Genomic DNA, 11,073 nt, shown 5'->3' with positions numbered 1-11,073 from the left:
TTTTGTTTTAAATGTTAAAGTTGTGAACATTTAATTGAAATTTGATTCAAATTTCTTAAAAAGAGGTGTGTAATAATGAAATAAAAACATTCAATTATCAGTTATATCTGTTTGTTATCAATGTTTTTCTAACGATTCAAAAAAAAGAATTTCATATGTTATATTTTTCATGGGACTTATTTTCAAATTGGAACAACATTATTTGAAATATGAATTAGTTCCATTCGATGTTATTTCCTATTATTTCTCATTTGTTTTATTTTTCTGTATTTCTTAACATTATAATGAAAGATTAATAATGATGACATTTAAGAAAACGTATGGAACAAATCGTTATTATTTTCTTAAATGGAAAAAAATGATCCAATTGTTATTTTAACTTTTTTGAAGATGCAAATAAATGAAAAGTTTCTTATGAAATTCATTTCATTTACAATACTTTCTTGTTTGTTTCAGAAAATAATTTTGTTGTTTGATTTTGTATTTTAATTCAATTATTGAATAGAAATTTCGAATATTTGCAAAATTTGAAAGGATATTTACAAGCCAATTGGAGATCTCCCAAGAAGCTGGTGATACATAATGTATAACTTCTTCTTATAGCTTTCAATCTGTGTCAAAAAAACAGATTTCAAACACCTTTTTTGTGATATTTTTGAATTTCATTTTTTTGAAATGTGCAAACATTAATGTTGATTATTTCTTTGTTGTGATATTGAAAAGATAATAAAAAATTTTTAATCCATGGGTTTATCTTGTTGAAAAGTCGCAAATGTTGGATATTTTGGTTGAATAAAATAGAACATAATTTGATCATTTTTGTCAAAAAATCAAACAATAAAATTTCTCCACAATGCACTTATTCTCGCAACAAATAGATTTGAATTTACTTATTTCAAAAGAGTTAAAGCTTGATGGACTATTTTAGATAAATGGGTGATTTTTTTACACACCATAGTGTGTCACAAATCCGGGACATGTCACAAATCCGGGAAAGTGCATAAATTTCAGCTTTTATAAAACTGTTCACTTATTCATTTGTTTCAAATCAAATAAAGGAAACATTTGAAGTTAAAAGAATAACTTTTTTAATAATACTGTGTTTGCAAAAACCCTTTTTCTTCATATTTTATCTCAAACACGAAATTTGAAGAAAAATAGTTTTTGAGAACACAGTATTATTAAAAAAGTTATTCTTATAACTTCAAATGCTTCCTTCATTTGATTTGAAACAAATGAATAAGTGAACAGTTTTATAAAAGCTGAAATTTATGCACTTTCCCGGATTTGTGACATGTCCCGGATTTGTGACACACTACATAAAAAAAGATCAAAAACAGAAAAAATAAAATCTTTTATGTTATTTAATGATCAAAGAGTTTTATTGTTTTTTTACAAGTATTTAGCTTTTATTTCTGTTAAATATATTTATTTTATTTAAATATGCAAAAAAAACATACCTTTATAATGTTTTTGGTGAAAAAGAATTTTTTGATCAAGTTTTATAAGAATTGACAAAATATAAAAAAATGAATAAATAAATATGAAAATATAATGACAAGTTTCATTTCTTGTTGAACAAAATAATATGTTTTAAATTAAATAGACAGATATGAACATATATAATAAGTTTATTCTAAATTTTATAAAATGTGTTTTATATTTATGTCTCTGAAACATCATCACCAAGTTCCTGCTCCAGTAGTTCAGTTCAACGATTTATAATAATAATGAACCAAATGGAAAGGAAATAACAATGGACGATCTCAGCAGAGTCAATTTGGAGTTTTCTTTCTTCATTCTTCTTATGAAATTATTTTTGATTTATTCTCCATCCGCTTCCCATCTTTCTTCCGCTTCTATTCCACTTCATATGAATCCCACATTTGATAATGTTGCACGTGTTTTCTTCTTTATCCTCCAATGTTTTCATATTCAATGTTTCATTACATTGCTAAATCATTTCTCATACGAAAAAAGAACTAATTGAGCATTTTCTGCGAATTCGCTTCGTTCATTTTCTTTGTTATCTTCTCCTTTCAGCCAGCTCCTTCTTCCTCAACCATACCTTCGTTTCCAGTCTCATTTTCCGCAACCTCTGTATATTACACCTCACTTCTCTCATGAACACCTTCTTTCTCAACTACTTCAACAAGTTCAGCTGTTCCACGAGCGGCGTCAACTTGGCACGCAGAAATCAACAAACTTCCGCATGCGAACTCTTTCCTTGAAGAAAAGATCAGCCGGTTCTGTGTGATTGAAGAGGTGGCCGAAGGAAGAAAAAGAAGAGGAGGAGGAGGAAGAAGAGGAAGAAAGAAATGAATTTGAAGGAGGATAATGAGAAGAAGATAATGAGAATGAGAAAAGGAAGAAGAAAAAGAAGAAGGAGATAAAGAAGATGAGCTTGGTCCAGTTGTGTAGAAGGACTTCTGTGTGAGTGATGAGGTGTCTGTGGCTGGAGGCAATGGAGTACCAACAAGCAGAGAAGTGGCAGATAATTGGGCGTGTAGCAAGGGAGAAAATGGAGGGAAGGCAATTGTCGAAGAGGCTGTGGTGTTTTGAGTGTGCAACTGGATAGATGAGAGTTTGCTCAAATGAGCAAAATAACTGCTGCTGTTCATCATGATTGTCACCTCCTTCTTCTTCTCTTCTCATGTCCCTCCTCCTCCTTTCTGTTTCTACATGTGGAAACCTTGTGTCGAAAGCGTTAATTTGCATTGTGCAAAACTCGTCTTTCTCCTTCGTCTTCGTCTTCGCCTTTGGCTCTTCCTGCTGTCTTCCTTTCCTCGTCTCCACGCTTAACTTGCTTCTGAAATCCATCTTCTTTGCTTCTTCCATTTGAACTTGAACTTCTTTCTCTTCGCTTCTTGGCGGTGTCATAAAGCGAGCAGATGAACGCAATGTGCATTGAAACTCCTTCCCCCTCCCACTACTATTTCTCGTGCGATTCCCATTCACCACATTCACTCCGTTCAGCACAGTCGGAGCGCGGAAGCCATATGAAATGCTGAAGCAGAGCGGAATACGCCTCTGGGGAAGAAAAAACAGTTCAAATGCACAAATAGCGAAGCTGCAGAATGCATTGATAACGATGATAGTGATGTTGAGAGAAAAGAAACAGAAATAAATAACTTTTGGTTTGAAAAGTTGTTCTTCCAAATTGAAAGAAATAAATGAATCAGAAGATCAATGTTCTTATCCATCACGAAGCGAGATGAGGCACAAAAGAAGAAGGTGAAGAAGACAAGATGATTGAGAAATCCATTTATATTCCAATAAATTTCGAGAAGAAGTTGATATTTTTGCATGATGTTGGTGATTGATGCAACGTCGTATAAAACAAGTTTCCTTCGCAACGAGACAAAAACCCAAACTGCAAATATTTTGGCTGATGTTCTATAATCAATCAATGAAGTCGGATTCCCTCGAAGTCATTTGTCCTCTTTCTGTGACTTCCCAGTCTTTTCTTTTCTAAATTGAAAATGATAATATCTCTCATTTTCTTTTCCTTTTCATTCCCCTTTTTCATCCAGCTCACAAACTTCTTAAAAAATATCAATCCCTTCCTTTTCTTCATCTTTTGCAGTCTCTTCCAAATAATCTTCTCCTCACAAAAATTACCCCTCTTCCATTCGAACATTTCTCAATTTTCCTCTTCTAACAAACTTTAGCCCTGTTTTCTTTCTCTTTAAATTCCATTTCTCCAAAATGTCTCAAATATCTTCTTCATCATCCTCAGCCACTTCTATATATATTTATTTCATTATCTTCTCCAAATCTCCACCCACTCTTCCCCACCACTTTGCCTCAGAATTTCCTCCATTCAAATAATCTCTCTTGAAATATTTGCATTCCATAAAATACGCAGCTCCTGCCCTCTCCCACAAATAATCCTCTTCCATCTCTTCTCTGCCCCATATCCCTCCTGTGCAGGGTGTTGATGAGATAAACATCAAATACTTCTTTGGGTATTTGAGAATATTATTAAAGGAGAGGATCATGCCAAAAACAGAAAAAACACCTCTGGACATCCATCACAATGTGTACGGGCTGAAAAGACCCTCCAGCGAGATATATGAAAATTTTTGTGAAGATGCATTCCATGCTGCATTCAGCCATTCTGAAACTGAAATGAAGAGATTGAATTATTTTGAACGATGATGGCTGTGGAAATGAAGCTGTTGGCAAAATACAGCCGAAGCGCAGTTTGGTCTTTATTTATTTTTCTATATATGGGTAATTCTTTTTGAAAAGTCGCCACAGATCAAAAAAATGTCCCATGAAAGTTAATAAAAAACACTCCGTTCCCATAATACAAATGATAACTTATTAATTTCACAACGATGGTTGTTGGCTCATAACAAACTTCTTAATGAGAAGATGTAATTTTTTTCAAAAAATTATGTATCAAATTTTTTGATCAAAATTGAAATTTCATTTTTTCAACGAAAAAGAGTTTCACTTGATTGAACAACTTTGCAATTGTTTATTAATGAAATGAACAAGGTGTGTTTCGATTTTCTTTCATCAAAAAATTGAGATTCGTTGATAGATGAAATTCTTATCTGATTTAAAATTTTCATTGCATAGAATGTGCCTGGAATTTGAAATTATGCGTAGATTACTCCCACAAGTTTGACAAAGATGGAAAACATACATATCAAAAGGTTTTCATTCAGCTTTTATTTGAATGTTTTATTTAATAATTCAAATAATATTGTTCATTTTTTTTAGCTTGGCAAATTCGCAGTACTATCAGAGAGCCTGACATGAAAGAAATGGTTATTTGGGGCTGCGCTTCAGACTCATTTGTGAGGAAAGAAGATCTTCTTCTGAGGGTGATGAAATATCAGAGCGAGACGATATTTGTGTCTTCAGTTGCAGACTATCACACAAACATCAAGAAATGTGGAGAGTTCAGTATACCTTATCAATCAATGGATGTTGGATTGTTACACATCATTTCTTCATCATATTCGCATCTGTTGATCTCGAAGGAGACGGTTATTATTGGGAAATAAGAAGCAAACGATTTGATCATCTGCTCATTGCAATCTTCCTCAGCTGCTCTAGTCCATCTTAACCCAACAATTAATATCAATGAGGGAAATCTTATCTCAACCTCAGAGAAAGTTTGGATAGAGAGATTGAAATTCAATTTTGGTCGGTTTTTTTCATATTCAGCAAATTCCATTATCCATGAAGCAAACGTCCAGCTATCTCTTTCATCTGTTGATTTTTCATCAGTTGGTGAGTCAAACAGCATTCAACCTCTTGTTCTCAACTCATCGTTGCTGAGCATTGCAAATGGAATTCGTCATGTTGACAACTGCTCAATTTCAATACTTTCATTCAAGAAACCTTCATTTCTGCTAAATGGAGATGTATTAAATATTACAAATGCGAAACTGGAAAATATCAGGGCAATGGCAAATGCATTTGAGATTGATCGGAACAAAAAAGTTGTGTTCAATGGAATTGATACAGATGGAGTGAAATTGCATGATGGATGTATTTTTTCAATAAATGATTCAACTTCTGGATCAATTTCCATTGGAAGCTCCTCATTCAAGAATTGCTCAAGGAATTCGTAAGTAGCTTCAATTCTTTTGGCTTCTCTTCCTCTTCCTCTTCCTCTTTTTCCTCTTCCTCTTCCTCTTCTTCCTCTTCCTCTTCCTCTTCCTCTTCTTCCTCTTCCTCTTCTTCCTCTTCCTCTTCCTCTTCCTCTTCCTCTTCCTCTTCCTCTTCCTCTTCCTCTTCCTCTTCTTCTACTACTTCTTCTTCTTCTATTTCAAATCCTTCTTCATCTCCTTCTTCTCCTTCTTCTTCCCTCAAATTCTTTAAAAATGATCAAGTTTCATTGCAAAAAGAAGGAATAGAGGGAAAAAGAAGATGGTTACGACGAGTGAAAACGCTGATGAAAATATTGTTTTGATAATTTGATGGTTGATCACATCCAATATCCACCAAATGATCGGAGCGCATTGTTTATCTTCCTCACTTTCCATTCAGTATTTGTTTTCAACAGCGATGAAGAAACAGATGTTGATGAATTATTGTAAAATTATTCTTTCACTCCATCTACAATGCCATTTTCTTGTGTAACTTCATCTCTCACGAAGTGCACAAGCGCACACTGTCCTTCATTTTTCTCCACCATTGACTGCATGTCCTTCACAGATGCAGCCTCACCATCCCTTCCAGCAGCCGCACAATATGGAACAACGCCCACCGTTATTCTTTCTTCTCTTCCACCGACTGAAGAATCTACGCATGTTGCTTCAGCCCAAACCATTCACACATCACCTTCGATACTGAATGAAACTTAAACTCCAAGTTGACCAACACCATCTTGGCGCCTTCACAATCACATAATTCAAAGACTGCAATAAAGGCTATAACTGGTAAGCTTCATCGCAAATATAAGGAAGCTGCTTCTTCCCTGAAGTTATTCAGTAAAAACACCACAAACATAGAGGTATCTGCATACGTCTTCTCCAACAGCATCCACTCAAACAACCAAAAGACATTTTAATCTCTTTTCCTTCACCCCTTCAAACACCATTCAATTTGCAGGAAAACTTCAATTCACCTCAAGTAAACTTTTTCATCGCAAATTCCTTAAACAGTTCCATCTCTGAAAAGTCCTTCCGGAACAGTTCTTCCCATGTATCCTTGCTCACAGCACCGCATCGCTCTTCTTCTGCACCGCTTGCTTCTCCCCCAGCCACATGTCCACAAAGTCCCCAAACCCCTTCCTCCCCGCACCCGCCCCTGCCCGCAAGAGACTACACCCACCCTAGTCTGTTGCAATCTTGAATCCGAATATCCACAGAATCTACATCAGCGTCCACACTAGCTGCGGCTGCAGACCTATCTTCAGCAAATTCAACAAACGCTTCATTTGCACGGATGACCTCCGCGAGTGTGGCACCCGAAGCACATGTGCTGATTTACACGTTTCCTGTTCCAGCGACCCCGACACTGCACTCATCGGCCTCTCCCTCGCTGTTGACCCAGCCTGCAAAGGCACGTCGCCTGCGCTAGACAGCCCTGCCCCCGATCCACCAGGCGAAGTCACAGGCCATTCCGACTCTTCACTGCCTCTGCTGTCTGTCGTCTGCTCAAGAAGCATGAACATCCGCTGCACAACAGTCGCCTTCCCTTCACCTTTCTTTGCCACTGTTGGAACGACAGTATGCATCCAATCATCCCGCTCTCTCTTCGGATTGTTGTGCGGCGACAGCGGAATCCCATACAGCGCGCTTGCAATTCTTTCAACTGCCTTCTCACACTCCTCTGATTCCTCGTATTCTACGCATTAGCTTCTGTTCCTTTTCCTCCTCCTTCCTTCATCCATCTCCCTTGCCCCTTTCTCCTATTCCCTTCCTCCCTGCTCCATCCAAAGTGTTCTTGCACCACATTCTCTTCCAGCTTCTTCACTCAACCAGACATTCATTAAGCAATCTCTTCATATGAAGCTGAATTATTCATCTTCTCCTGCTTCTTTTGCGCAAGCGAAATCTACTGCTTTTCAATCACCTCGTTGAACGGCGCCTTCTGCATACTCATCATCTTCTTATGCAATTTCGACAATGCAATCAGTGTCTTCAATTCCTTCTCCATTTTGCTATTCTTCTGTCTCGCAGTTTCACCCACTCCTCCTCCACATTCACCACCATCACTGGCCACAGCACTGTTCTTCTCCAACCCCTAGCTTGTCTCTGACTTTGTTCCTTCACATCAGTCTCCTCCTCCATCAGCTCTTTTAACCTTTCTCACTACACTTGCCAGACTCTCCACTTTCACAGAAAGCTCCTTCAAACTTGGATTCGGTCCAAGCATCACAGTGCTGCCATCTCCGATAGTCGAGGAAAGCTTCTCGTGATGCTTTTCACGCAGCCCCGAAGGCAAGATCAACTAATCTGAAGACGGAGCCATCCCGCCACACACAGAAACCGATGAAGAAGACGTGACAAGCTTCAATCCCGACCTCAGCAGCTTACCAGCGCTGTCCACACTCACAACTTAGTCATGCCACGTCCTAGACTTTTCCTTCTCAATCCCCACATCAATCAGCGCTGCCATCTCCTTCATCGCAACCAGCTGCTCCTGCAACTCCTTCACCTCTGCATTGTACTTCTCGTTCAGCTCCAGAATTATCATCAGACTCATCCAGATGATCTTGTCCTTCTCCTGCAGCTGCTCTACCAGCCCGCTCATCCGCTTCGCCTCCTTTTTCCTTTTTATAACTTCTTCTTCTTTTTCTTTTTCTTTTCCTTCTTCCAGCAAATTCAGCACAATCGCTGCAGGCGACAGAACCACATCTTCCATCATCAGCCCCTCTGCCCCACCGCCTCCAGCGCCTTCTCCGCAACCTCCCCTTCTTCATTCACTGCAACCATCCACTTCCTCATTTTGTCGACCAGCTTCATCACTCCGCATGCCTCGACTACTTCTATCGGTTCGCCAGCCATTCAATGGCCAATGGAGCCAGCGGTGGATCAAGCGTGTTGCAGATTAACAGAAAATCATCCACATCAACTACTGTTAATATCGGCTTCTTCAACGACTTCTTTCTCAGCAAGTCATCAAGAAACGTGAGCAAAGCCACAAGTTGAATGAAAAACATTTCACATTGAACGGATACAGCACGTTCTGTTAAGCAGAGCACAACAAGCCATCATTGAAAACTTAGAGTGCAAGTAGCAGCGATTGAAGCGATTGAAGTGATTGCAACAATGGAAGCGACAACAACCCAGCTGCCTTATGCAAGCAAATCCCCAGCCACCTTACGTTGTGGTGCAGTTTTATGTGTTTAATGTGAGATGCAGCCATAGATGATTCATCCGAAGGATCAACCGCAGGCGCTGATGACGAAGGCAAAGATGAAGATGATTTATCATCTCCTGCAGCCTTCTTCTCCTTGTTTCTCCTTCTCCAGGATGGAGAAACTGACTGGAGAGCTGCTCCAGTTTATAAAGATAAAGAATTTTAATGGTACTGAGAAATGAGACGAATGCAACAGTACATCAGCTTCAAGAAGCTTTTTGATACAACTCATCACACAAAATTGCAGCGCCTTTCGTGTCACAAACACAAAGTCCATGTTCAAATTAGAGACGTCAACCATCACCGAAATCTCATCTTTTTTGATCTGATGGAATAGTTTGAACAGAATTTCTTTTGGAAAGGATTGGAAATGAGAAGAAAAAGATGAGCAAAAAAGAAAATGAAAAGTTGAAAGCTATTTAACATATGATTATTGATATGATTCAAAACTTGAGATGTCATTTCTTTTTTGAATATTTTTTTTAAAAGGACATAAATTTTTGAGAAATTATATGATATTCTTCATTTATGTATTATTACATTAAAAACATCTCAATATTAACAGCCTATTGAATTTCTTTTAATTACAATCAGCTCAGCTTCGAAATATTTTTCCTGTTAAATAATTTCTAACAAAAAATACTCGAATAAAAGCAATCTAATTCTATTAGTCTTTCTGCATAGGAAAATATTTAAAAAGAAGTCCACATTCAGAAATTCAAAACGTTTATTCGAACAATTGAAATGAAAACAAAGAAATATGAACAAATTATTCAGTTGCTCCAAAAAACAAGAAAAAAATTTTTAAATTTCATTTATATGATTTAGCAGTGAAAATGATATATGAAATCTGTTTAATTGTGACGTAATATTTGGGGATAGAGTGACAAAACTGAAAAGAATAATTCTCAGCAATATATGATGGGAACGGAATGATCAACAGTTTTTGATCAATTGAGATCAAATTTTCAGATCAGTTAAACGTTTGCGACTTTTCAAAAAGAATGACCCATATGAATATTTGCCTGTTGATATTTTTAGCGTTTCTTTCAGGACAGCAGATCGAAATGAATGAAAATGAGTGAGAACGGAATATCTCGTTGTTCAGGGTGGCTATCGAGTTGGGAGAGCAAATTCATACGAAAAGTGCCTAGTATGAAGGGTTTGGTATGGAAATGGGATATCTAATTTTTGGAAAAAGGAGCATTTGAATGATGAGCGTGAAATAGACATGAAACAAAAATTTTGCTTTTCAGAAAATAAAGATAACGAAACAGTTGAAAGAGAAGTGAACATTGGTGAATCAACTGTTAATATAGATTTATTTCATTAAGTATGTGTTGATTTCAACTTATCTTATTCTATTCTTTTTCAATAACATTGTTTAACATATATTTGTATATGAGATTATTTTATTACGTTATTGTAATTACTGTGATCATGTTTTTTAAGCCAGAAAATAAAAGTTTTGTTCTGTTTATTGAATTTTCGATTTTTTTTTGATATATTTTGAAATTCTTTCACAAATTTTAAATAAAAACAATTTGAAACAAATTAAAATCAACAAATAATTAATAATAACAATATATTAATGAATATTTTCGCACAAAAAAACAAAAATATTTTCAGTTCAACCCGACCCATAATGAAAAAAATTTTTGATCAAACGTCGGAATTTTTTATGATATCAAAATAAATCACCCAAATGATCAAAAATAAAACTTTTCTATTTAACCTTGAAATAGACAATTGCGAATTTTCATGAAGAATTGTTCAATGGAAGGAAAAAATATCACAGCAAGCGCGACAGTTGAAACAAAATGATTGTTTTAATGAGAAAGTATCTTTGATTTTGATTATTAAACAAAAATTTTTAAGGATTTTTCCGAAAAAATAAATGAATAATAAATCAAAGAGAAAAAGGTATATTTAATTTCATAATTATTAGTCAATTTTTTCAATAATTGAAAAATGATTATTATCCATTCATAATCAGGATGATGCTTTTTTTTCCATACAAATTTATTTGGAAAATGCTCAATTTCAAATTATTAAACAAACAAACTTTTTATAAAAACGCAGTGAGACAGATTTGCTCCGAGATAATGAGTATTGTTCACGATTTATGGGTGGTTTAAGCGAAAACTTCGCCTTCCCCAAAATGACGTGGAAAAAAGGGCGAGATGAAAATATAGACAAAAACATTAAAATTAAGAAATAAAATAATGCATTGTCCGCTTC

General features: G+C 36.0%; 4 protein-coding genes across 4 annotated transcripts; all 4 read right to left on the bottom strand.

The window, feature by feature from the left end:
- Window positions 1-2,105: 2,105 nt before the first annotated feature.
- On the bottom strand, window positions 2,106-2,908 carry MONOS_8749 (uncharacterized protein; the record flags this gene model as incomplete). The annotated part of the gene is made up of 2 exons (XM_067879184.1): window positions 2,106-2,570; window positions 2,729-2,908. The coding sequence occupies 2 exons, from the start codon at window positions 2,906-2,908 to the stop codon at window positions 2,106-2,108; spliced, it is 645 nt and encodes a 214-aa protein (XP_067720316.1).
- Window positions 2,909-5,568: 2,660 nt separating this feature from the next.
- On the bottom strand, window positions 5,569-6,295 carry MONOS_8750 (uncharacterized protein; the record flags this gene model as incomplete). Its single annotated transcript, XM_067879186.1, has 2 exons — window positions 5,569-5,838; window positions 6,086-6,295. 2 exons carry the CDS (start codon window positions 6,293-6,295, stop codon window positions 5,569-5,571), a joined length of 480 nt encoding a protein of 159 aa, XP_067720315.1.
- Window positions 6,296-6,621: 326 nt separating this feature from the next.
- MONOS_8751 (uncharacterized protein) lies at window positions 6,622-7,204 on the bottom strand (the record flags this gene model as incomplete). Its single annotated transcript, XM_067879187.1, has 2 exons — window positions 6,622-6,804; window positions 6,857-7,204. The coding sequence occupies 2 exons, from the start codon at window positions 7,202-7,204 to the stop codon at window positions 6,622-6,624; spliced, it is 531 nt and encodes a 176-aa protein (XP_067720314.1).
- An 824-nt stretch (window positions 7,205-8,028) lies between these two features.
- Window positions 8,029-8,334, bottom strand: MONOS_8752 (uncharacterized protein; the record flags this gene model as incomplete). The annotated part of the gene is made up of 1 exon (XM_067879188.1): window positions 8,029-8,334. The coding sequence occupies one exon, from the start codon at window positions 8,332-8,334 to the stop codon at window positions 8,029-8,031; it is 306 nt and encodes a 101-aa protein (XP_067720313.1).
- Window positions 8,335-11,073: the final 2,739 nt, after the last annotated feature.

The sequence above is a fragment of the Monocercomonoides exilis genome, assembly GCF_001643675.1.
Source record: "Monocercomonoides exilis strain PA203 chromosome Unknown scaffold54-601524, whole genome shotgun sequence".
Taxonomy (NCBI): Eukaryota; Preaxostyla; order Oxymonadida; family Polymastigidae; genus Monocercomonoides; species Monocercomonoides exilis.
The sequence above is the reverse complement of the archived record's forward strand: the minus strand, read 5'-3'. Positions and strand labels throughout refer to the sequence as shown.